The sequence below is a fragment of the Phyllosticta capitalensis genome (genome assembly GCF_038381095.1).
Source record: "Phyllosticta capitalensis strain CBS 128856 chromosome Unknown BKA78scaffold_4, whole genome shotgun sequence".
In the NCBI taxonomy this organism is placed as follows: Eukaryota; Fungi; Ascomycota; class Dothideomycetes; order Botryosphaeriales; family Phyllostictaceae; genus Phyllosticta; species Phyllosticta capitalensis.
The window spans coordinates 1,174,011-1,197,934 of NW_027117442.1; the positions used below are offsets into that span (position 1 = coordinate 1,174,011).

The window sequence follows — 23,924 nt, forward strand, 5'->3', positions numbered from 1 at the left end:
AGGCCTAGACACAGTGAGCCTCAGGGATATAAAGATGGAGGAACCGAGGCTTAGTAGCCCAAAATCAATCTTATGAGTTTGCCTCTGGCTTCGAGTAAGGTGTCTAATGACTGATCCTACTTACGTTCACTCCCCAGCTTTTCTCATCTGCCTCCTCTGCCTCTGCCCCTTCCCCTCCCTCTCCCTCTTCCTCTACCTCGACCACCCCTGTGATGACCACCGCCGCGCCCACCACTGCTTTCAAACTGCTCCTGGCGCTCAGCATCATCCTTCTCCTTGCGCGCCAACCTCTCCTCCGGCGTCGCATCAAAAGGGACCGGAATCTGCAGCATGTCGCAAAACACCTTGGTATGAGGATTCGTGTACTCGATCGGCATTCCCTTTGTGCTAAGCCCGGGACTATCCTGGGGCTGCGCCGTCTGCTTAAAATTGGTCGGAATCTCCATCTTGCCCGGCTGGACGAGGTGCTCCTCTACCCACGCCTCTTCCCGCTCGATCAGCGGCCGGTAGTGCGCCTCGCCCTTGTCGAAGGGGACGCGGTGGTCGCGGTCGCCGACGACGAGCTCGGGCGCGAAGGCGCGCGTGATGGCCAGCCATTCCTTGTCGTAGCAGAGGCGAAGCGGCTTTTTGAAGCGGCGTTCATTGGTTGAGATGCTCGGGATCTCGACGAGTTGCAGGAACTCGCGCCCGCGAAGACACTTGTCGAGCGCGAGGAATTTGGTCTTTTTGTTGGAGATTGCTTCGGGGAAGGGGAGATGTACCGGGTTTGCTGGCTCTTCCGGACGCGCGAACGAGGCTGGTAATTGCGCCCTGAGGTCCTCGGGCACTTCATCTTTGCCTTTACCCTCATCTTTGCCTTGATTGTTGGCGGCGTTTGGTTGAGCGGCTGCTCCGTCCTCGTCCAGGTCCAAGTCGATCTCTTCTGCATTGTTCACCTGAGCCGCCGCTTTCGAGTCGGTTCGACTAGTTGCCTCGTCTTCCTCCATATCCAGGTCGATCTCGTCTGTATTTGTTACCTGTGTCGGTTCGTTTTGCGCTTGCGGTGTTTCCGAGTCCAAGTCCATATCCAAGTCAATCTCATCAGCATTTTTCTGCGGGGCTTCCGAGGCTTCAACGGGAGCGTCCTGGCTGGATGGTTGCACATTCCGCGAAGCATTATCATGATTGATAATTGCTGTATATTTACAGTGCAAGTGGGCGCTGAACCAGTGCGAAGGCCGCAATCGTTCCATGACGAGCTTCGCGGGCAAGCTTCCGAGCCTGCCTGATTCGGCGTCGGCGCGGAAGAATGGTTTCTGGCCAAAGAGACGCTTGTGGTCTCCCACCCACTCGATGCCCTTTGGCCAGTCGTGGCTAATTCCAACATCGATTTGCGATCTTATCTGCAAGAGCTTGCGGGTGTCCCATTCTCGAACATGGTAGATGCTCCTGATCTCGTCGTCGGGGTACGGGAGCCGCTCGTAGTGGGGCTTTCGATAGTCGTGTCCCTTGAAGATTCCCGAGAGACCAGCAATCCGCAATGGACCTAACCGGACCACATTCGCTGCGCCCATGTAGTAAATGTTGGGTGCTGCCCAGCCTCCGTAGTAGAGTTCCGAGAGATGGTTCGCAGCCTCATGGTTGCCGCCAACGAATATGGTGAGATAAGGTGCTTTGCGTTTTCCCGAGTAGTATTGGTGGAAGTCTCCGAGTTCTCGATATTTGGGTGGGACGGCCATGCATTTCAGGTCTTGAGCATTGCGAGCTGCCTAAAGATGTCAGAGCTGCAACTGGCAAGGACGGGGGAGAAAGGCATACTTGAAAGTCACCGCCAATTATGAGCAGATCTACGCCTTTGTGCCATTGCTTCTTCTTGCAAGCCTCCGCGATAGAGGCGTAAATGGAATGAAGCGTGCCATGTCCCTAACGAAGCGGGTCAGCAAATCTCCAGGACTGCCAATAAGAGGGTGACTCACACAGCCTTCTACGGCTATGCGCAGACCTCTCATCTCATGGAACTCCAAGTCGTTGGGAGCTTCCATGTCCGTCTAGCGATGAGAGTTGTAGAGGCGGAATTGGGATGTCAAGGTTGACGCGACGCGGGCCGTGCGAGTCGCGCGTCGAAGGCGAGCCAGGTTTTCACCTCGGGAGATCGCCGCCAGGGCAGGTCCAAACATTCTTCACCCACACACATCAGCGGGCCTTTTCTTCAACACCACACTCACGTATTCACACATCGGACAACTATTGCCTGTCACCAAAATCGCAGCAAAACTCTACGATGGCAAGACCAGCTGTCGAATCAAAGGACCTATCAATCCGGCTCAAATTTCTCGATGAATCTGCCCATTTACTTTCATTTGGAGCGCCAGAAACTTCATCATTTCTCGAAGCACAACATGATCAACTCCTGCGAGAGAATGGCATCAAGATTCCGGAATCACGGCGACGAGAGGTGTGCGGCGCGTGTGGAACTATTCTGAATGCCGGCCACTCCTGCAAAGTACTACTTGACCGACGGCAACCTCCTCCAGCGCAGATGAAGGGCGCAAAAAGACGGAAGCCAGAATCAAAAGTCGTTCCATCCTCAGATTTTGTCAATCGTAAGGAGAAAATCTACGTCTGTTCCAATTGTCATAGCAAAACCCGAGTCACGCTGCCGGCACTCAAAGCAAGCACATTCAAGGTCAAGAAGGGGGTTGCTGCATCAGCACCCGCACCAGATGTCCGAGCTTCCTCAGCTGAAAGTGGCAATGTGTCAACTTCAGGCCCTTCAGTTGCAGAAAATCCCCAGCCCGGTACGGCGAATGTCAGCAGCAAGAAGCGAGCCAAGGCGCGGAAGGGAGGACTGCAAGCAATGCTGGCAAACAGCAAGAAGGAAAGCAAGCCAGCATCATCAGGGTTCGGACTTGATCTCATGGATCTTATGCGCAGTGCTTGACGAAGCGGGGGAATGGTGAAGCAATTCTTTAACTCTTTTATCATTGGCCGAAGCGGAAGCTGCATTGTGTCTATCGACTGTGTCGGACCAAAAGACAATTGCCAAAGCTGCCACACCGCATGGATCATTCGCAATATACCCTACACGGCCAAAGAGGAGCGCTTCTCTGGTCTGACGTTTCCTTGCATACTCGTCCGCTTGACAAAGGACACGATTGTCGGAAGGTCGCGAATGTCTGCATACTCTTGGGTCTGCACATCCACGAGTCGGAGAGACTCTAACGATAGAACACCATCTTTGAACGGCTCAAGCTCAATTTGCGTAGTCTTACACGCAAGTGGGCCAATCGTACTAGTAAATGGATTAGTTCGAATCATCTTTCGAATCGAGATGCGCGTTCACTCACCCGATTTTGAGGCCTCTTGATGAGCGCAGGAGAAGATCCGGAGCTTTCCCCCGAGGGCGCTCCTTGAACAGGACCTGGAACTCAAGTTGGCGCTCTGTTTCCGCACGGTTGACGATGAAAATGTCCCAGATGAAAGGCTCTGCCACGTAGACACGCTCGGGCCCTGACACAGTGATTGCAAGTCCTATAGATCCAGGCCCAATGCCATCTTGGCTTCCTTCTATGTATGTCGGAGACATTGCCCCGGGCGACCTCATCGGCGATCCAAGGCTACTTCTTTGGTGTGCAGAGCGCCCCAGGAGGTGATCCGGAACCTTGAGTTTTGTTTTCAGGACGTGAGCGACGTCAACATTCGTCCTCCAGTCTATAGCCACTTCAGGCTGGCAGTCTTCCGAAATCAGCATCTTTGCTCTTATCCGCACGTCCAAGGCATGGATGTGCATCGGAACCGTAAAGTCCTTCGAAACTTCGTTGGGGATGAGCTTGTAAAGGAGCACTACTTGGTCGCCGTACTTGAAAGTGTTGCTGACGTTGGCACCGAGTCGATGTCCACACGCTTCTACTCGCCCGTCCGATAGCGAAAGATCGACTTGGTTTAGTGACAAGCTGTAGCCAGACATGCCATTGACTTCAAAATCGAACGCAGCAAAGATGGATACGTCGTTTACAGGCGCGTAGCTCTTTGTGTATCGGATTCTCCACGTAAGGGCAGGTACGGCACGAAACATCCGTCGTCCGGCATTCTGCAAGGGCCGGAGCAGCTCTCGCTCGACAGTCGCTGTGGGAGCCACTTTCGTGATACGAGACGCAGACAGATGTGGCTTGACGCCCTGTAGAGCGGGATCCCGAGAAAATGCCTCGAGTAGGTTTCCAGAAAGCGGAGCCAGGCTAGGTAGATATTCATCCTCAAGAAGCTCGAGTTTGATTTGCTGGGCTGGCTTCATAGATGCTCCGACAGAGAAGTAAACAACAGGCCGGGGCAACCTGGATCTTGGATGTCCTAAACATTGGATATCAGTGCAATGAAGGATCAAATATGGGAATAGTCTCACCCAGAAATACTTCGGCTTTCCATGCAACGTAGCAATAGTCTTGGGTGTGGCCATTTTCGTAGGCTGCGTTCTTGGGCTGGAGTAGAACTGGTTCGCCGGGTGCCTGTACGGTTGCGGTGTACAAGAGCTCCTTGAGAGGCGGAGGATGCCCTTGCCCTTGATGAGAGAGGGGGGCAGTTGATGTTGCAAATGCCTCTACATTGATGGATAGTCTTGAAAGGTAAGAACGCAGAGTTTCTGCATCAATGGCCGGGGTGCGTAACACAATGTATACGGAGACGAGCTCATCTACATTCCTAGCGATGAGTAAGAAGTATGCGCCAGCCTGACCGATTTGATAATATCATACCGAAAAACAGAAATTGTCTTTGCGAAAGAAAAGGTAAGATGGATGTGCTGGACTCATTGATTGAACCATCCCAGGAGTCGAGTGACTTTTGAAGATCTATAAATGAAGCGGCAGGCACCACAGTCTCGACAAGTGAGCTGTCGGAAAAGTCACCACTCGTGCTCCTTGAGTGGCCAGGAGCTTGAGCTGTCGCCATCACCTGGAGGGATGCTTCCGAGCTGTCGAGCTTCAGCCGACGTGTGATGTCCTGGAAATGTGATCCTTGCCGAGGTTGAGGCTTTGATTTTCCAGAGAGTTTTCGAGCCCGACAAGATCTGCCACAAGTTTCTGCATGCAACGAAGAGCCGAATCAGAGTGCTGGTGGCAGAGGTTTCCTTGGTGTTGGTCTAGGGGCTTGCTGTTGTCAAGTTGGATTCGTGCCAAGACTCGAGTGTCGATCATTGTCCGTGCGCAAAAATCGCATGTCCGTGCCCACGCTGTGGTGCCGGAGAGGCTCCGTAGGCTTGCTGGCGACTTCAAATCTTCATACGTGAAGACGCGACAACCTATCACGGGTATCCATACATTGCTACCGCATTCGCCTGGATTTGCGACTACAATCCTTCACCTCTGTTCTACCCCGAGTGAAGTCGTCAGGGCCAGCGATGGCGGGCGTCTGGCAAAAGGCGCACGCGCCGGACGGGCGCGAATACTACTACAACACCGTCACCAAGGCCACTCAGTGGACCAGGCCTGAGGAAGATTTATCCCCTGCCGAGGTTGGTGATATACGAAACTTCAGATGCGACGAATTACTGACTGTGGGCAGCGCGCGAAAATTGACTCTTCCTGGAAGGAGGCCGTACACAAGGATGGTCGAAAGTATTGGTACAACGATGTTACCAGGGTTTCGTCATGGGAGATGCCAGAGCCTCTGAAGAGGATGGGCCAGCAGCATGCTTTGCCTCAGCCTGTGCCTACTACGCCGTAAGTGCTGAGCTTCAGCTACGCTTTGGGAGTAACTCTAACATGTTCACAGGGCAGCGTCGCAATTCGTCGCGGGAGGAACGAACAACTTCAATTCGAACTCTTGGAATAGAGATGAGCGCATGGGCGTAGAACGTCAGATCGGATATCCGCAGTCTGAAAAACTCGAGAGTCTCCGTTCCGTCCCCTCGGTTGACGCAAGACATGGTCCCGAATACTCCTCCCACGACGACGCAGAGGCGGCCTTCATGAAGCTCTTGAAGCGCTCAGGCGTTCAGCCTGATTGGACCTGGGACCAAGCGATGCGCGCCACGATCAAGGACGACCAATACCGCGCTATCAAGGATCCGAAGGACCGCAAACTTGCGTTCGAGAAGTATGTGGTCGATGTTCGTGCGCAGGAAAAGGAGCGCGAAAAGGAGAGGCTTGCCAAGCTCCGCAGCGACTTCGGAAAGATGTTGAGAAGCCACCCAGAGATCAAGTACTACACACGATGGAGCACGGCCAAACCAATCATCGAAGGCGAAACCATATATCGTTCGGCGAGGAGTGATGAAGAAAGAAGACAGCTCTTTGAAGACTACATTGCTGAGCTCTACAAGAGTCACACCCAGGAAGAGGCCAAACTTCGCAAACAAGCCGCAGACGATCTGGTGTCGGTGTTCACCGACCTGTCACTGGAACCTTGGACTCGTTGGTCCGAAGCGCAGAACATGGTCCAGGAAAGTGAGCGCTTCAAGGGCGACGAGAAGTTTGAGCTGCTCACCAAACTGGACATTCTCAAGGCTTTTGATCACCACATCAAGAATCTTGAGCGCAATTTCAACGACACACGCCAGAAGCACAAGCAAACAAAGGCTCGACGCGAACGCAAGAACCGGGACGAATTCATCTCTTTGCTTGCCGAGCTGCGCAGTGATGGAAAGATCAAGGCCGGAACCAAGTGGAAAGACATTCATCCCCTCGTCGAGAACGAGCCTCGATACGTGAAGATGCTGGGTCAGGCTGGATCAACTCCACTGGACTTGTTCTGGGACATGGTGGAGGAAGAAGAGCGCTTGCTTCGAAGCAAGAGAAACGATGTTCTGGATGTGATGGACGTGAGTAACCACATTGATCCCATCAAGCTTCAGCTGCTGACTTTTGACAGGATCGACGATTCGATATTACACAGAAGACAACCCTGGATGAGTTCCTGTCTGTAATGCAAGCTGATCGCCGCACAGCAAACATCGACCAGCATTCTCTTTCGCTCATTTTCGAGCGTCTGATGGAGAAGGTGCACCAGCGGAGTGAGGAGGACAAGCATCGCGCCGAGCGCAACGAGCGTCGGGCTGTCGAAGCTCTGCGTTCGAAGATCAAGCATCTGGACCCACCGGTTCTTCTTGGTGACACATGGGAGCAGGTACGTCCTCGCATTGAGAAGTTTGAAGAGTATCGGCAACTGGACACGGATGAGCTGCGCCGCTTGGCTTTCGACAAGCACCTGCGCCGCCTCAAGGACAAGGAGGCCGAACGGGAAAAGGAGCGCAGCAGACGCGAGCATCGCGATCGCGAGCGCGACCGCTACGATGACCGAGACTACCGCAACGGCCATCTGCCTCGTCGCCACCGCACTCGCACTCCAGAGCCCGACGCATACGAGGCGGACCGCCGCAAGGCCCAGGCCGACCGCGAACGCCAGTACCGCAAGTCCAGCCTGACAGGCCTGTCGCCGCCGCCGCGCACGAGGGACTACCGTGACCGCGGTGACCGCTACGTCAGGGACAGAGAGGTCAGTAGTCTCAGCCACTATGATCGCGAGCGCAGGGACCGTGAGCTCGAGCGGGAACGCTCTTACATCAGCCGTGCCGACCCTCGCGAGAAGGCGAGCGAGTTGGACTATGGCGACTCCAAGAGCGCAGGTAGTATGAGGCGCAGGAGGGAGAGCGAAAGTCCGGAGAGCAAGCGGGATGCAAAGGTAAGATTACCCCGTCATAAGTTCCTCTGGGGCTTTGAAACTGACAATTACGTTGCAGAGAACTCGTCGGGAACGGTCACGTGAGCGCACCTTCTCCCCTCGCCGTCAAAGATCTAGGACTCCTGCAAAGCAGCCTCCTCAGCCCCCGAAGGAGGACCCCGGTCTTCGCTCGGGCAGCGAGGAGGGTGAGATTGAGGAAGATTAATCACGAAACTCCTCTCCCACTTTAGGGAGAATGGAAAGCCGCCAGCCGGCCAGCGACAAATCAGGAGAGCAGTTGGCTCGCCGCCTACTTCAAGAGTTGTCCAAACAGCAAAGTCGAAAACCCTCACCCAACCAACATACCCAACTGTACTAACAATTGGCCTCATGAAACGACACCACGGGTCACTACTCATTGGCATAGGCAAAGCTTGCTTGCTGCTGCACAAGACTGGTATGTTGAAGCGTCTTTTTGCTCGCCTTCTTCTATCTACATGTCCGAGATGCAAGCCAACGCGGCTCTTCCCACCAAAAAAGTCAGCAAAAGGCCCTCTTTTTTCCTCCCTCAAAACCAAAAAAGTGTACGACAAAGTTCCCCCTTTCCCTGGCGTAGTCTCAAAATCCCAGCCTGGCCCCCCCAAGACCCGCGTAGATAGCAATTCTAGTCTATCTACCTGCATTAAAAACAGTCATGCTTGTTGTTTGTGTGAAGTCCAGCACTGGGAAGTCGTGAAGGCTGGGGGAGGAAGGAGAAAAGATGGCAGCGGTCACCTAGCTTGACCCGTGACCATCCTAGACGCGACTCGGGCGCTCGAAAAGACGAGCGCAGCCAGTCTCTGGATGTGACGACAGGAGGTAGACCACCGCCCGAAGCGGCCATCGTCTTCGTCGTCGTCTTCGTCAGACGCGCATTCCTCTGCCGGAAGCCCTCCTTTACGCCGCCTCAGTGTGCCCGATGTCCTTCGCCCCCTTTTGCCGCCGCCCAGTGATGCTCGGCCCAGAACGCCATTAACCGAAGGGATGTCGTGAGGTGGCGGGTAGTCCTTCTTTGGGACTCCCTCTTCAGCTCTCCTCTTCCAAGAAGAACTAGAATTTGTTAGTGGACAGCGCACCAGCAAGGTGGTGCCGGGTAGACTTACAAAGTTGCCAGCCAACTTCTGCTCCTGGTCCATCTGGGAGCCGAACTTGTTGATACGCGGGCGGTAAGAGTTGGGGTCACGACGGAAGGTGACGTCCAAGCTCCTCAGGAACTTGTTGCAACCAGTCAACAAGCTCTCGGGAGTGTTTGCGTTGGCATTCACACCGGGCTGGCCATCGAAGACGATGACACGGTCCGCGAGGTAGGTGGCCATGATGAAATCGTGCTCGACGATGAAGGCCGTCTTCTTCGAGTGCATGATGAAGCGCTTGATGACGCGGGACGCGACGATACGTTGCTCGGAGTCGAGGTACCTGGATTTACATGGTCAGCCCAAGTCGTACGACGTCAAGATGAGAATAGAACTTACGCAGAAGGCTCGTCGATGAGGTAGATGTCCGCGGGGATACCAAGAGCAAGAACAATGGCCACACGTTGCAATTCACCACCAGACAAGTTCTGGACTTCCTGGTCGATAAAGTCGTCCATCTTCAGCGGCTTGTAAACGTCGGTCTGGAACTGAGGGTTCAAAAAGGCGGCCTTGATCTTCTTGAAGAAGAGTTGTCGGACAGTTCCCTGAAACTTGGGGGTAATCGTCTGGGGCTTCATCGAGATGTTCATTGCAGGAACACTCTTTCCGTTATCAGGCTTCAAAGCACCTGCAAGCATCTTACAGAAAGTGGTCTTTCCTGTGCCGTTCTCTCCCATCATGACGATAATCTCAGAATCCGTGAAGTCTCCAGCCTTGATGTTCAGTTTGAAGTCGCCGAGCGTTTTCTCCATTTTCGGGTAGCCATACGCGCGGGACTTGTCGGTGGTGTAATCTTCGCCAGCTTCTGCGATACGGAATTGGAGCGATTCCTCACGGAAACGCAAGTTCTCGGTGGGGATGTGGCCGTCGAGGAAGATGTTGATACCTTCTCTTACCGAGGAGGGAAGAGTGACGACACCGTAAACTGCAGGCTTGCCGTAGAGGACGCAAACGAAGTCGGAGAGGTAGTCCAGGACTGACAAGTCGTGTTCGACGACAATGACGTAGTCGTCAGGACGCAAGAGACTGCGGATCATCCTACCAGCGGCGAGACGCTGCTTGACATCCAAGAACGAGGAAGGCTCGTCAAACATGTAGACGTCTGCTTTTTGGACACAGACCGAGCCGATGGCGAAACGCTGCATCTCTCCACCAGACAATTGGGTGACGTCACGCTCGAAAATGTGCTTCAGCTCCAGCTCCTCCACGATTTCGTCCAGGTTGCCATTTGCAGCGCGGCTCGAGATGAGCGTTCCCACCCTCTTATCAGGCGCCCTGATGGCCTTGGGAATCTGGTCGACATATTGGGGTTTGATGATGGCCTTCAAGTTGTCTTCGAGAACCTTGGTAAAGTAGTCTGAAATTTGGTCAGCGCTTGCTTCCAAAAACCAGACAGCGATCCGCAGCGCAGTCTCCCCAAGCAATAGCGTGCAGCCCAAGTTCTTGATGCTCCAGGCCTCTTATGCCCTACGCTCCCCAGCTCCAATGTCCGAGAACTTACTTTGAAGTTCAGATCCACGAAAGTACTTCAGAATCTCCTCCCAGTCAGGCGGATTGTCATATCTTCCAAGGTTGGGCTTCAGCTTGCCGCTGAGAATCTTTAGCGCCGTACTCTTTCCGATACCGTTTGTTCCGACCAAACCCAAGACCTGACCAGGCCGGGGCATAGGCAGCCTGTGGAGCTTGAAGCTGTTCGCGGAGTAACGGTGGGTGACTTGGGTTTCGAGGTTCGTCGGAAGGTTGATGATGTTGATGGCGTCAAAGGGGCATTTCTTCGGGCAGATACCGCAACCGATACAGAGGCGCTCGGAGATAAAGGCGATTTTGGAGGTTGGGTCGACTTCGATACAAAGCTTGCCGGTACGGACGACAGGGCACGACTTCTTGCATTCTTGCCTGCATTTCTGCGCTCGAAGTTAGAAAAACATGACCAATGGCTCGGATGCGACAGGGGTCTCACCTTGGGCTTGCACTGTTTGACGAGGTAGTGGTTAGCGAAGTCGAGTCCACAATGGTTGCGACGCGGGGCTGGCGGGGCGGGTTTTGCACATGCGCACCTTGTCGCTATTCACGATAGCAATCCTGCGCGCAAAGTCAGCGTAAAACGTCTTGCGATGGTCGGGCTACGGACCTGGTGAGTTTGTCGGCCATGGTGAAGGGGGATCAAAGCGGTGGAAACGGGGTGAGAGGCACGAGCGGAAGTCGACGCGCAGGTGAAAAAAACAGCGAAGAGAACGTGCCCGTCGGGCGTCGATGGAGAATGGCCGGCGCGCGCAAGCTGCTGCTGAGGGGGTCGACGTGGACGGAGGAGCAGAACCACGAAGGGGTGTGGAGAGTCAACAGTAGCGGCGAGCGGCGGCGCTGGCAGAGAGTGCTTTGACAGTGGCTTTGTCGGAGAATGGAATATTTGGAAAGGCCTGTTGTTCAGTAAGACGTTTCTGTAGAGCACTCATTGGCCGTGGCCGCCAAGGCTGTGCCCAAAGCGGCTAGGCCGATTCTCGTGACCAGAGCGTGCCGCCCTCTCACACAGCACCTGGCTCCCAAGTTCGCTGCAGCAATCTCCTCCACCACCGCGGCCCAGACCACCACCCACCACCCACCACGGCTGCTTCACTCGAATACAGGCTTCCCGGATAGCCTCTCACCATGGCCTGTGAGTGATTTCACTTGTTCCCGAGTCCTTTCCCCCCAAATCGTCGAGGATCCCTCCGTCTCGCTGCCACTTTGGCGCTCGGCGAAGGCCATCAACCCTCACCTTGTATACCCTGCTTTCATCATATACCGCTCTATCTGCGTGTTCTACTATATTCTCCTCTCTCTTCACTGCTTCTCGACCGCTGTAAACCTGCCTCAACTCCTCTGGCGGCCCATTGACCCCTCACTTTGTCTTCCTCACTTCCTGCGTCCCGTCATCACGAGCATCATTTCACCATCGGACCTTCATTCTTCACGAGCATTCAAGCGTATTGAGTCGCGTTTTGGCGGCTTTGAGTCGCGTAATCTCTGGCATCACAGCGCAACTTGTTTCGCTCCGCCGACGCGTCTCCTCATCGAATTACCAGGCTGACCATCACCATCATCTAGCCGGGTCCATCCTCATGCACTCACCTCCGAATCCGACTCCCTCTTTGCCTCTCATGAACGGCCACTCGTCACCTCTCGCACAAACCGTGACCAACGCGGACGACGTAGACGCCCGTAGTGCTAGCGACGCCTCCGACCCAGCAAACCATCCCGCCGCAGACCTATCCTCCGCCAGTGATCACCAGAGTCCCGTACAGGAAGCTATAAATGATGACGAGGCCATGTCAGAGTCTTCCCACAGCGAAGACGCCGAAGGCGAGGAGGATGGAGACTACGAATCCGAGACTCCTCCACCACACCCTGAAGAGCATGAGGCGGCGCAATCATCATCCGAGGAGTCGTCAGGTACTCGAAAACGCAAGGCCAGTGTCGATGACGATGATTACATGGCAATAAACCCAGAGCTCTATGGATTGAGGCGAAGCGTGAGTCCCATCGCCATCATCTCCGTTCCCCCTGGCTAACTCCTCTGTAGGGCCGCGCGAGACCAACTCGTCGACTCGTGAGTACTCTTTGTAAAGATGGCCCGTCCTCACATACTGACATTTCCAATAGGCTGAGAGCAGCTCCGAGGAAGACGATTCTGACTCTGACGTTGTCAATCCAAGGCGGAGAAAGAAGCCGAGGACCACGGTGCCTGCCAGAAGTATGTCGACGCCCCAAACTGTCACCAGCAGCTGGGCAAGTCCTGACTGTATCTAGGAACCCGCAATCCTTCACCTGAAGCTCCGTCGTCCCCCGAATCAGAGTCTGACTCGGACGCGTACGTTGGCGGTCGCCGAAATGCACTCTCCAAAAAGCAACGCAAGCGTCAATCGTTGATAGCTGCGGGACGAGCACCCCCTTCCTCACTCGAAGTTCGATTTTCCGCGCGTAATGCCGCAAAGGTCACGACGTACAATGAAGACGAAGATGATGATATCTTCAGCGATGACTCTGAGAACATGACGCCCAACTACTGGGTCGCTGCCGAGGAGGATGACTCTCCGACAATCGATCGGGTCATTCTTCATCGGCAGAAGGAAGGACTTGGTTGGTGTAGCCTTCCAGCTTCTGTTCACGGCTTGCTAACCATCATGCAGAGGGCGACATGTCTCATCTTACCAAACATGACTTCGAGTATCTGGTTCGTTGCCATCTTTGCCCCTAAACCTGCTTCTAGACTGACACAAGCCAGATCAAATGGACGGGCAAGGCGCCATATCACGCTACTTACGAGTTATTCTCCTCCCTTTCTGGCTTCAAGGGCTTCCGAAAGGTTGAGAACTACTGGCGGAAGATTGTCCTCGAAGAAATCATGATCATGGGAGATCCAGAGGTGCCATCGGAAGAAAAGGAGAAGTGGAATCTCGACCGTGAAAAGGTCGAGGATCTCTACGAATCATCACGCCATGTGGAGAGAGTCATTGGCGCCCAAGATGGCGAGGAGGAAACAGAGTACTTGGTCAAGTGTACGACCTGTGTCTTCCGTTGCTTCCTATCATCTGCTAATACTCTCAACAGGGAGAGCACTGCCTTACGAGGAATGTACATGGGAACCTGCATCACTTGTCAGCCAGCTTGCTCAACAAGAGATTGACCGCTACCTTGACCGATCCTCCAAGCTCCCCATCTCCGACAAGAAGGAGTCTAGTCTTCAGACCCGACGAAAATATGTCGCCATCCGCGAGCAACCAGACTACGTCAAATTTGGTCAGCTCAGAGACTTCCAACTTCGCGGAGTCAGCTTCCTGGCATACCATTGGTGCAAGGGAGAGAACGCTATATTGGCCGATGAGATGGGCTTGGGAAAGACTGTGCAAACGGTCTCTTTTATGAATTGGCTCCGACATGATCGCGGTCAGCAAGGACCATTCATCGTCGTCGTCCCTCTATCAACGTTGCCCGCCTGGGCCGAAACCTTCGACAACTGGGCGCCAGACATCAACTACGTCGTCTACAACGGCAACGAGGCTTCGCGAAAAATCATACGCGAGTACGAACTGCTTGTTGATGGCAACGTGAAGCGGACAAAGTTCCATTGCCTTCTCACTACCTATGAATTCGTCCTCGCCGACTCTACCTTTCTTTCTCAGATCAAGTGGCAATTCATGGCCGTGGACGAGGCTCATCGTCTCAAGAATCGCGAATCTCAACTCTACGCCAAGCTCATGGACTTTGGTGCACCGAGTCGACTTCTAATCACTGGAACTCCTATGCAAAATACTCTCGGAGAGCTGTCGGCGCTGATGGATTTCATCATGCCCGGCAAGGTCGAGGTTGACGAGAACATTGATCTGCAATCCGAGAGCGCCAGCCAAAAGATTGCCGAACTCACCAATGCGATCAGCCCTTACATGATCCGTCGGACGAAGCAAAAAGTGGAGAATGACCTGCCGCCCAAGACCGAAAAGATCATTCGTGTCGAGCTGTCCGACCTTCAACTCGAGTATTACAAGAATATTCTGACCAGGAACTATGCGGCGCTGAACCAAGGTGGCACTGGCCCCAAGCAGTCCCTCTTGAACATCATGATGGAATTGAAAAAGGCCAGCAACCATCCTTACATGTTTCCTGGAGCTGAAGATCGCGCGCTGAACGGCGGTGTGCGAAGAGAAGACCACTTGCGAGGTCTCGTCACATCCAGCGGCAAGATGATGCTTCTGGACCAACTCCTAACCAAGCTAAAAAAGGACAACCACAGAGTCCTCATTTTCAGCCAGATGGTTAAGATGTTGGACATCTTGGGCGACTACCTGCAGCTACGCGGTTACCAGTTCCAGAGGCTTGACGGCACAATCACCTCAGCTGCCAGACGGCAGGCCATTGACCACTTCAACGCCCCCGAAAGCCAGGATTTTTGCTTCTTGCTTTCCACCAGGGCTGGTGGTCTCGGCATCAACCTCATGACTGCTGACACGGTCATTCTCTTCGATTCGGACTGGAACCCACAGGCGGATCTCCAGGCTATGGCGCGTGCTCACCGAATTGGCCAAAAGAACCCAGTCACAGTCTACCGACTCGTTTCGAAGGATACGGTCGAAGAAGAAGTCCTTGAGCGCGCTCGGAACAAGCTCATGCTTGAGTACATTACTATCCAGCGTGCAGTCACAGACAAGGGTGACAAAGAGGCCTTTGACCGTGTTGCTCGTGCTGTGGCGGAGCCAACCTCGTCTGATGACATCAACCGCATCCTGAAGAAACGTGGTCAGAGAATGTTTGAGCAAACTGGTAACCAACGGAAACTTGAGGAGCTCGACATTGACGCTGTTCTTGAGAATGCCGAGGAGCACAAGACCGAGCAACCTGAAGGGATCACCACTGATGGAGGTGAAGACTTCCTCAAAAGCTTCGAATACACCGATGTCAAGCTTGACCTGGAATGGGATGACATTATTCCCAAGGATCAGTTGGACGAGATCAAGGCCGAGGAGAAGCGCCGGGAAGAGGAGAAGTACCTTGCTTCCGTCATCGAACAGAATGCGCCTAGAAAGCGCAAAGCCCCTCAAGATGAGCGCGAGCAGAGAGCTGCGAAGAAGCGAGCTCGCCAAGCTGCGCAGGAGGCTGCCGAGGCTGTTGAATCTGGTGACGACTCTGGGCCCGACAACGATCCGAAACGTCCTCTGAACGAGAAGGAAATTCGAAACCTCATCCGCGCCCATGAGAAGTTTGGCTCCATCGAAGAGCGCGGCGATGACATGATCCGCGAGGCGAAGCTGATTGGTCGTGATCCTGAAGTCATCAAGGCGACTCTGAAAGAAGTCATGGACCACTGTCGAGAGCTTCTTAAGGAGGAGCAGGCCAGGACAGAGGCCGTCGCTCGTGAAAACAACAAGATTCTCACCAAGAAAGACAAGAAGGCTGTTCTCTTTGACTGGAAGGGTGTCAAACGACTCAACGCTGAGACCATCTTGGAGCGACCCAACGAGATGAAGCTGATCAAGGATGCCGTGGAGTCGGCGCAAGATTGGCGCAGCTTCCGACTACCAGAAGCATCCAAACCAGCGCATTACAGTTGTCCTTGGGGAGCGCGAGAGGACGGCATGTTGGCAGTTGGCATTGCAAGGCATGGGTACGGCTCGTGGGTAGCCATTCGAGACGATGCCGAACTCGGTATGCAAGACAAGTTCTTCCTCGAAGAGCACCGTGTCGACAAGAAAACAGAACGCAGCAAGGCCGACGAAAAGAATGCGAAATCTCCCGGTGCTGTCCATCTTGTCCGCAGAGCTAACTACCTCATCACGGTTCTCAAGGACAAAGCAAGTTACAATTCCAACGTCGCGGCCAAACGTGCACTCGACGTTCAACATCGCGGTAGTAAGAAGTATGCTGGCTCCCACCGCCGTGGAGAAAAGGCAGGAAGTGGCTCGGCAAGCCCCGCACCAGCCAGTGTAAGGAAGGGTACCAGGGAACCCGAAAGATCTCGTCACCGTGCACACAGCCAGGGCGAGCATCGACACAGTGCCGACCGTCGGTCTCAACATGTGGATCGCAATGGCACTCCAGAAATCCGCCGCAAGGCTAGTGGAGACCTTGACAGCAAGCACAAGCACCGCAGACCAGAGGACCGACCTCGTCAGAGCAGCGAAGGCCACCACCGCCGTGCTGAGCCGAGCAATCACAACGGAAGGCCAAGCCACAAGAGCGCGTTCGAAAAGATGCTGGCTCCAGTTGCGCACAACTTGGCGACCCTCAACAAATGCACAGTATCAAACATGCCGAACCGCGACGAGAGGTCCAAGACATTGAAGGAGGAGTTCAAGCAAGTGGGGCACTTGATTGAGAAGGTGATACGGCACAAGACGACGCCGACGGAGAGGGCACGGGTGTGGTAAGTTGCGACAAGCGCAGAGGCTGATATGTGCAAGGCTTGCTGACATTGGCACAGGGAATATGTTGCGGACAAGTATTGGCCAAGCAAAGGGGTCGAAGGTTCCAAGCTCAACGACATGTATCAAAAGATAGCGCTCAAGGAGAAGGAAAGCGCGGCAGGGCGAGGACCAAACTCGGCTAGCAACGCGGGAGAGAAGACCAACGGGGAGACGAGCAAAGCCAAGCAGTAGAAGGAGGCATTATCTGGGCGTTTTGCGACATTGACGGGCGTTTATGGATACAGTCATTTGCATCTACACACAGCATTTGAAAGGAGTTTGGGACTGCAGAAGGTCGGTCTAGGCTCTGGACGAGCACATGGGCGTAGAGGCGGATTACCGGGACTGTTTCGTCTTGGCGGCAGGATGACGGGACGGGTCCTTGCATTTTACCGAGCGTGTACAGATGAGATGGAAGGGCGCGTCGTGGCGAACATTTAAGAAGGACTAGGAGATAGAATAGGCAGGGCGGCCAATGGGCGGCAGAGGGTGGCAGAGGGTGGCAGCAATTGCAATGGGGAGGGTGTGGTCTCGAAGAGGTTGCATGCCACGCCTGAGTCGAGGGGTTTGAAGAAAAATATCAGATGCTTTCAAGATTTTCATTCACTTATGCTCGTCGTTGAGGAAACTGGAGGAATGGTTTCCTACCCCTTTTCGTCGTCTGGCCAAGCCTCGGAGACAAAAAAGGAGGAGATGGAGTGGCAGGCAGCCGGTTAGCGTGTGACACGTGAGAAGGGCATGCAAGACGAAACACCGGCAGAGGGCGGGCGCCACGAGTCGGCGGGTGTCACAAGAGGAGGTTGAACAAGTCCGGGGATTGCGGGATTAATCTTGGCATCTGGGGAGTATTGCATGTTGTGGAGGATGAGCAGTCGGATGAAGGAGCGGGCGCGTGGACGGGACTACTTGGAAATAGGCACCTTGAGGGCCAGTGACATCACCAGCGGGCCGCTTGCACGAATAGCAGACGCAGCTTGGCGCACGAGGCAGGACGTCAAAAAGCTACGTCGCTCCTGTTCGTCGGTCACGCTTACCTCTTGACAAGGCCGTGGGGGGCGCGTGTCCCAACCTGACTGCACTGTCCCAAAGCTGAAATACCCACTCCCCAAAAAACCTACTGCGCGCCTTTGTCTCCTACCCACCCGTCCCCATTCCAATCCCTCTCCAGCTCCCTCCTCCCTCATGGCCCCCTCCGCGAGCGCGACCTTGAGTCTGATGCTCGTTGTGGGCGGGCAGATCTCTCAGGCACTCCCGCCCGCTAGCGCACAACATGCAGCCTTACAGCCGCCTTCGCGCCCGCTCACTGGCCGTTTCCTCCACATCACCGGTATACCCTCGTCCAAATCGCTCCAATGCCCTCCCTCTGCTGACCGCCTCTCCCCAGACTTCCATCCAGACCCCTACTACGAAACATATTCCTCCACCTCTTCAGATGCCGCCTGCCATCGCGGCAATGGGCCCGCCGGCTACTATGGAGCTGAAACCTCGGGCTGCGACAGTCCCTTGTCCCTCATCGATGCCACATTCGATTGGATCGACCAAAACATCCGCGATCAGATCGATTTCATCGTGTGGACCGGCGACTCGGCGCGACACGACAATGACGACAAAATTCCGCGCAACGAAGATCAGGTCGTCGAACAAAATCAGATCATTGTAAACAAATTTCGCGACGTGTTTGGCCGAAGAGACGACGACGACGAGGATCCGGCCAACGACTTTGTCATTCCCATTATCCCTACCATTGGCAACAACGACATTTTACCGCACAATATTTTTTTGGAGGGCCCGAATCGTTGGACTCAAAACTTTTTGCAAATATGGAGAAGCTTTATTCCCGAGGAGCAACGGCACCAGTTCCAGCGGGGCGGGTGGTTCTACACTGAGGTCATCCCGAACAAATTGGCTGTCGTTAGCTTGAACACCATGTGAGTAACACGCCCCACCCTCCTGGCGCTCCCTTGCACGTCTTGTGGTCGCTCGCGTGGAAACATTGAGAGTTGAACGTGTTTCGAAACACACATGAAGTCTGTGTTCCAGCGGGAAACATGCCCGAGTACAGACAATAAGCCGAGATCTCGATACGCTGCATATCCGGATCGGTCCCATAAGCTTAAATTGGGCGATCTCTGACGTCACGCAGGTACTTTTTCGACTCCAACTCGGGTGTCGATGGCTGCGCCATGGACTCTGAGCCCGGATACGAACACTTTGAATGGCTGCGCATCCAGCTCCAAATTTTTCGCGACCGTGGCATGAAGGCGATTTTGATTGGACACGTCCCGCCGGCAAGGACCGCCAATAAGCAGAGCTGGGACGAGACCTGCTGGCAAAAGTACACCTTCTGGATGCAGCAATATCGCGACATCATCATCACCTCCATGTACGGACACATGAACATTGACCACTTCATCCTGCACGACTTTTCGGAGGTCAAGAACAGCGTCCGGAAAGGCAAGATGAAGGGTTCATTGAAGCCGAAGTTGACCGTCGCTGAGGATGACGAGGAGATCTCCATTACAAGCGCCGAGGATTACCTACTCGATTTGCGAAACTCTTGGTCGAATTTGCCCACCCCTGTGACGCCTGTCAAGCCGACTGACTCCGCGTCTCCTCCTGGAAACAAAACTTCGCTGTTGAGGGCAATTCAGGAGCTTTTTGGAGAGCAAGACGTTCAAGTTCCAGCCGACGACGACTCCGATTTTCTGGAGGGCATTGGTGGCAAATTTGGCGAGAGATATGGCCATTCGATTGTTGGCGCCAGCATCATTCCAAACTTTTTCCCGTCCATGAGAGTCATCGAGTACAACATCACTGGCATAGAAAGTGTTGGCGCCGCTGGACTTGCTCAGCCTGGACCAGCTTCGCAAGAGCTGGAAAAGTGGGAAGAATTGACAGAATCCGACACCGAGGATGAAGACTTTGAAGAGCTTAAGAAGAAAAAGAGAAACAATAAGAAGGGAAAGGGTAAGGCCCTGAAGAAGAAAAAGTACAAGTTCACCGTTCCTGAAGGCCCCTCCAAATCTGCGCCACCCGGCCCAGCCTACTCTCCGCAAACCCTCTCGCTCGTCGGCTACACGCAATACTTTGCCAATCTCACTCAACTAAACAACGACTTTTCCGCGATCAACGCCAGCGCTGCCGACGCGGAGTCTGAGCCGGAAGAATGCGCCTCCTCGAATCCAACATCCTGCCTTTACTCGGACGAAGACGGCGGCGGCGATCTGCGCGACTACGGCGACGGCTTTGCGGCGCAGCGGTGGCGCGAGGGCAAGCACCGCGGCAAGAAGCCAAAGCAGGGCAAACCGGACCCCAAGCCCTTTGCCTTTGAGAAGGAATACTCGACCTTCGACGAGGATGACGAGTACAAGCTGCCCGACCTGACCGTGCGCAGCTACATCAACCTAGCGCGGCGCATCGGCAGCTTTGGCAAGAATGGATTCGCCGCCGTCCCCGGAGCAACCGACGGCGAAGGCGTCATTGCGTCCGAAGTGGATGAGTTCCAAACAGGCGATGCACCAAGTGTGCAAAAGGATAAGGACGATCAGAAGAAGAACAAGCCAAAGCACCACGTGTGGTACGAGTTTGTGCGGCGGGCGTTTGTGAGCACCCTCGAGCAGCCAGACATTGAGGGTTCGTTCGGTCCGCCTACCACGCCGCAATGGCAACAACGACAAGAAGCAGCAGAGGCCTCATCACGCTCACCTGCAGAGACAGAAGCAGGCCTGGGTGATGGCGAGCTTTGAGTCGTTTGTCTGCTGGCAGCTGGCGATATTATTCTTGTTCAACTTGACTTCTTTTGAGATCTTTCAACGCATATGGGTTTTTGGAGTCGTTCCTACTACCTACTACCACTTTGGTTCACGATGCACGCAACGCACGCACGCAAAATTGGGTTCGGGTCGGGTTTGGTGGCCGGTGTTTTTCTGCTTTCACGACTACCACATGCTAGAGATAAGAGAGCAGCGCATGCACGCACCGCGTCGGTATGCCATGCGTCCACGGACGAGCTGGTTCGTTGGACGCAAGATTGCTTTTTGGGATGGCACTTGTCACGAATTTCCTTGCTGGGGGTTTCTTTTGGATGGAGTTGAAGAGAGTTGGCCGAGATTGAGGGCATGGGTTGGGTTTGCATCAGAAGAGACAAGACACAGAGAGAGTGCGGAGAAAGATTGATGCATTGGGCAGACGGTGACAGACGATATGATACCTACGGCACGATGCAGCACAGGATCCCTATGAGCCAATCGATGTGTGGACTTCCTTTTCCAAATGTCTTCTCTCGTGCTCACACAACGACCAAGCGCCTGCTCTGCACTGAGCTGCAAATGCTCCCTCAACCGTCTGCGAACTTGTCCTACTTTACCTCGCAGCATCCTCCCGCATGTTCACAAGACAACCAAGTCGTCCCACCGCGTGCCACAAACATTTCCCATCCGCACCTTTTCCCACCTCGTCGTTTCCTTTTCTCACTAAATCACAAAAATCACCAAGCCCCTCCCACTACACGCCACGACGGGTCCACATCCTTACCCATCCCTACTTCTCCATTGTAATTCTTGCCCATGCCACCACCTCATGCAAGCCCCCCCCCCCCCCCCCCCCCCCAAAAAAAAAAAAAAAAAAAAGAAGCGCATCAATTGCGTCCCCCGACACTCAAACACCTGCGTGCATGCTGCTTTCCTAATCCGGACGCACACATGCAAAAGGCCAATGTTGCCCGCCATTGCCGGTGTCGATGATGAGCAAGAGATATCCTTGTATAACTGCCGGTCCACGGCCCCCCCCCTCCTTGCTCATCATTGTCGTCTTCGTGGTTGTTTGGATTTTGCGGTGGATTTGCTGTGGGTCAAGGAGTTGGTGGCAAAGGAGGTCTGTCTTAATATTGGAGGTTTTTGATGGACTATTTTCATGCATGCGAAGGTATTTTTTTCCATCAAAGACTTGACGTCAAATGTGATCGAAATTCATTGTGTTTCATGAAATTAGAGGCCACCGCAAACTGCCCTGCAAGCGAGTGTACAGTACGATTGGGTTTTGTATCATATTCTTTTGGTGACTCTACATAGATATATCCTGTATTTCCAATGTATCCCTTGCCTTGCCTTCCCTTTGTTTCTTGTTACCTCTTTTCACATCTTGGTTTTTTTTTTTTTTTTTTTTTTTGCTGCGCGCGCAGGAAATTGATTCAATGGAAGATGTCTCCTTTCCAGTCATTCTCCTACATCATTCATCGTCTACGTTGCTTCCTCGAGTTGCTAGCCAGACATTAGAATGCTGTTTGAGCAATGCGCCTGCCAGAGACTAACTACTACAGGCAGGCTGAAGCTCTTCGAGCACCTGTGCCCCAGATTCTCTATGTCGATGCATGCCTACTCCAAGCAACTGCGCATGCTCAGCAGCCGGCGCAATTGTCGAAACAAAACCAACCTTGGTGTTGGTCGTCGCGACGCCAGCTCTACGCGCGGCTGTCAGGACCACCTCGCTGCAACCTACCTCTCTCCCCTCGCCCCCCCTGGTCACCCCCCCAATCCACACCCCCCCAATCGCCATGCAGGCTGCAGGAGCTCACCGGTAACGGTACGTCCCGGCGACTGGCGTGCCGACTGCGCCGGTACTTGCCTCCTGCGCACCTCAGTCGCAAACCTACCGCCTGCGTCTGCGCATCCGTCAACCCGCGAGGCACGCGACTCAGTCTCGGACCGAAGGCGAAGCAAAAACCTCTGATCGCGCCTATTGCTCGCCACCGACATCATCAGGGTCCACCGCCAGCTGCACAGCGGCAGTTCAGCCGTGCCGGAGCGCCCGCCGCGGCAAAAAGAAAGTTTTCTTTTTTGCGGGCAGCAGCCCTGCCAGCTCGGCGCAGCACCCACATCACCAAACGCGCCCCACAGAGCACAGGACCTTTGCCAGGCAAAACAAGAACCCCCCGGATGAACCAGGGACAAAAGAAGAAGCTGGGATGGTCACTACGAGGGTCGAACTCGCGACCTTGGCGTTAGCTGACTTTCTATGAGAGTCGCCATATTAGCACCACGCTCTAACCAACTGAGCTAAGCGACCCAGATCGATGAGAAGACGATTGCCAAGCGTGTTTATGATTTGGACTTGCCGACCTGCAGCAAGCTAGGCGTCAATCAGGGACTCCCTACCGTGCTGGTAGCGGCGGGACGGGAGTATGAGGGGCAGTTGTGGTGATGGTGGGGTGCCAGCGAGGGGCGGGTGTGTGCCTGGTCGGCGGCAGTTGGAGGGGTTCGATGGTGTGGAGCGAACGCGTGGGGGAGGGCGGCTGCGGATCTGGAGCTACGTGAGATGATTAGCGAGAGGACCGTAGCTCCCCTTTGGCGTCGACGAGCCACCTGCGACGAGGTTGAGACTGAGACCTCGCCTGTCCTTTTGTCTGCTCCAGTTTGAGACCAGCTTGCGATCTTGGCTCTGTCCGGACGGATATGTCTGGGCGTGGTAGACGCGTTGGGGCTTGGGGTTGTTTGACTTGGGTTGGCTGCTGAGCGGCGGGCTAGCTAAGACGGAGCGGTGTTGAAGTGGCAGGCTGCGCAGGTATGGAGTCGGGCAAGTCAGTTGGAGGCCCGCGTGGCGTGCATGCGAGCATTGCGTGAGGTTGCTTGTCTGGTCGCAGAGTGGCAGGCCGGTCGCTGTTCGGGGTATGCGGCCAAAGGAGGGGCTCGGTATGCGGCTTTGTCAAAGCAGCATGTGGGTCAACTGGGCTGACGGGCTTGCTCCGAGGGTCAGAGATACGGCTGGTTCCAGCGAGTTGTGATTGGAGGTGTTGTCGTGAAGAATGTGGACGACGGGGGACAAAGGGAGGGAGCTCAGCGGAGTGGGTGTTTGTGAGATGCATTGGCCAAGGAAGCGCCGTCAAAGGGCGACAGGGAGCAGCAGCCAGACCCCTGGCGGAGTAGCAGCGGGGAGCATGAAGCGCAGTGACGATGGCTTGCAGTGAGGATAAGAGGTGTAAAGAAATGGAGGTCGCGTGGTTGAATCAGGCGGTGGATATAGTACTCTGAAGTAGCGGAATGGAACCGACACCATGGACTTGTCGACGTAGGCCCTGAGTGAGCCCTGGACCCAGAGTGGCAATGGCAAGGAACACCCAACGCTCGTCGCACTCTGTCGGGCGCGCTGTCGGTCACTAGTCAGCGGCCCACGTCGCCGGCCCAAACGATGT

At 54.5% G+C, this 23,924-nt stretch overlaps 8 protein-coding genes and 1 non-coding gene across 9 annotated transcripts; 4 read left to right on the forward strand and 5 right to left on the reverse strand.

The window, feature by feature from the left end:
- Positions 1-143: 143 nt before the first annotated feature.
- BKA78DRAFT_330946 (lariat debranching enzyme) lies at positions 144-2,021 on the reverse strand (the record flags this gene model as incomplete). Its single annotated transcript, XM_066889837.1, has 4 exons — positions 144-1,016; positions 1,116-1,748; positions 1,798-1,902; positions 1,956-2,021. 4 exons carry the CDS (start codon positions 2,019-2,021, stop codon positions 144-146), a joined length of 1,677 nt encoding a protein of 558 aa, XP_066745353.1.
- A 239-nt stretch (positions 2,022-2,260) lies between these two features.
- Positions 2,261-2,920, forward strand: BKA78DRAFT_294593 (uncharacterized protein; the record flags this gene model as incomplete). The annotated part of the gene is made up of 1 exon (XM_066886374.1): positions 2,261-2,920. One exon carries the CDS (start codon positions 2,261-2,263, stop codon positions 2,918-2,920), a length of 660 nt encoding a protein of 219 aa, XP_066745354.1.
- A 70-nt stretch (positions 2,921-2,990) lies between these two features.
- BKA78DRAFT_115710 (TRAPP trafficking subunit Trs65-domain-containing protein) lies at positions 2,991-5,111 on the reverse strand. The gene is made up of 4 exons (XM_066882343.1): positions 4,728-5,111; positions 4,379-4,666; positions 3,327-4,326; positions 2,991-3,271 (listed from the first exon to the last, which is right to left on the reverse strand). The coding sequence occupies exons 1-4, from the start codon at positions 4,921-4,923 to the stop codon at positions 3,061-3,063; spliced, it is 1,695 nt and encodes a 564-aa protein (XP_066745355.1). The 5' UTR covers positions 4,924-5,111; the 3' UTR covers positions 2,991-3,060.
- Positions 5,112-5,254: 143 nt separating this feature from the next.
- BKA78DRAFT_378908 (formin binding protein-like protein) lies at positions 5,255-7,858 on the forward strand (the record flags this gene model as incomplete). Its single annotated transcript, XM_066892923.1, has 5 exons — positions 5,255-5,485; positions 5,536-5,693; positions 5,746-6,793; positions 6,844-7,653; positions 7,712-7,858. Exons 1-5 carry the CDS (start codon positions 5,372-5,374, stop codon positions 7,856-7,858), a joined length of 2,277 nt encoding a protein of 758 aa, XP_066745356.1. The 5' UTR covers positions 5,255-5,371.
- A 648-nt stretch (positions 7,859-8,506) lies between these two features.
- On the reverse strand, positions 8,507-10,181 carry BKA78DRAFT_115754 (P-loop containing nucleoside triphosphate hydrolase protein). The gene is made up of 3 exons (XM_066882344.1): positions 9,144-10,181; positions 8,775-9,087; positions 8,507-8,721 (listed from the first exon to the last, which is right to left on the reverse strand). The coding sequence occupies exons 1-3, from the start codon at positions 9,947-9,949 to the stop codon at positions 8,698-8,700; spliced, it is 1,143 nt and encodes a 380-aa protein (XP_066745357.1). The 5' UTR covers positions 9,950-10,181; the 3' UTR covers positions 8,507-8,697.
- Positions 10,182-11,902: 1,721 nt separating this feature from the next.
- On the forward strand, positions 11,903-16,930 carry BKA78DRAFT_351883 (SNF2 family DNA-dependent chromodomain-containing ATPase; the record flags this gene model as incomplete). Its single annotated transcript, XM_066891260.1, has 8 exons — positions 11,903-12,313; positions 12,364-12,390; positions 12,444-12,534; positions 12,591-12,920; positions 12,971-13,014; positions 13,066-13,339; positions 13,392-16,698; positions 16,756-16,930. The coding sequence occupies 8 exons, from the start codon at positions 11,903-11,905 to the stop codon at positions 16,928-16,930; spliced, it is 4,659 nt and encodes a 1,552-aa protein (XP_066745358.1).
- A 1,023-nt stretch (positions 16,931-17,953) lies between these two features.
- BKA78DRAFT_249386 (Metallo-dependent phosphatase-like protein) lies at positions 17,954-20,484 on the forward strand (the record flags this gene model as incomplete). Its single annotated transcript, XM_066884468.1, has 3 exons — positions 17,954-18,065; positions 18,123-18,666; positions 18,882-20,484. The coding sequence occupies 3 exons, from the start codon at positions 17,954-17,956 to the stop codon at positions 20,482-20,484; spliced, it is 2,259 nt and encodes a 752-aa protein (XP_066745359.1).
- Positions 20,485-22,701: 2,217 nt separating this feature from the next.
- On the reverse strand, positions 22,702-22,801 carry BKA78DRAFT_t89. The gene has a single exon. It is a non-coding gene; the product is annotated as a tRNA-Ile (tRNA).
- On the reverse strand, positions 22,731-23,783 carry BKA78DRAFT_311390 (uncharacterized protein; the record flags this gene model as incomplete). Its single annotated transcript, XM_066888209.1, has 1 exon — positions 22,731-23,783. A coding segment is annotated over exon 1 (338 nt), but the record flags the coding sequence as incomplete, so codon positions are not given.
- Positions 23,784-23,924: the final 141 nt, after the last annotated feature.

Bases quoted from the DNA above. Each gene is read 5' to 3' on its own strand.
- BKA78DRAFT_115710 (XM_066882343.1), bottom strand. From the start codon at position 4,923: ATGGCGACAGCTCAAGCTCCTGGCCACTCAAGGAGCACGAGTGGTGAC. The intron at 4,667-4,727 runs GTATGATATTAT...CTAGGAATGTAG, and splicing joins AAGACAATTTCTGTTTTTCG to ATGAGCTCGTCTCCGTATAC. The intron at 3,272-3,326 runs GTGAGTGAACGC...TCCATTTACTAG, and splicing joins TCAAGAGGCCTCAAAATCGG to TACGATTGGCCCACTTGCGT.
- BKA78DRAFT_115754 (XM_066882344.1), bottom strand. From the start codon at position 9,949: ATGCAGCGTTTCGCCATCGGCTCGGTCTGTGTCCAAAAAGCAGACGTC. The intron at 9,088-9,143 runs GTAAGTTCTATT...ATGTAAATCCAG, and splicing joins CTCATCGACGAGCCTTCTGC to GTACCTCGACTCCGAGCAAC. The intron at 8,722-8,774 runs GTAAGTCTACCC...AACAAATTCTAG, and splicing joins AGAAGTTGGCTGGCAACTTT to TTCTTCTTGGAAGAGGAGAG.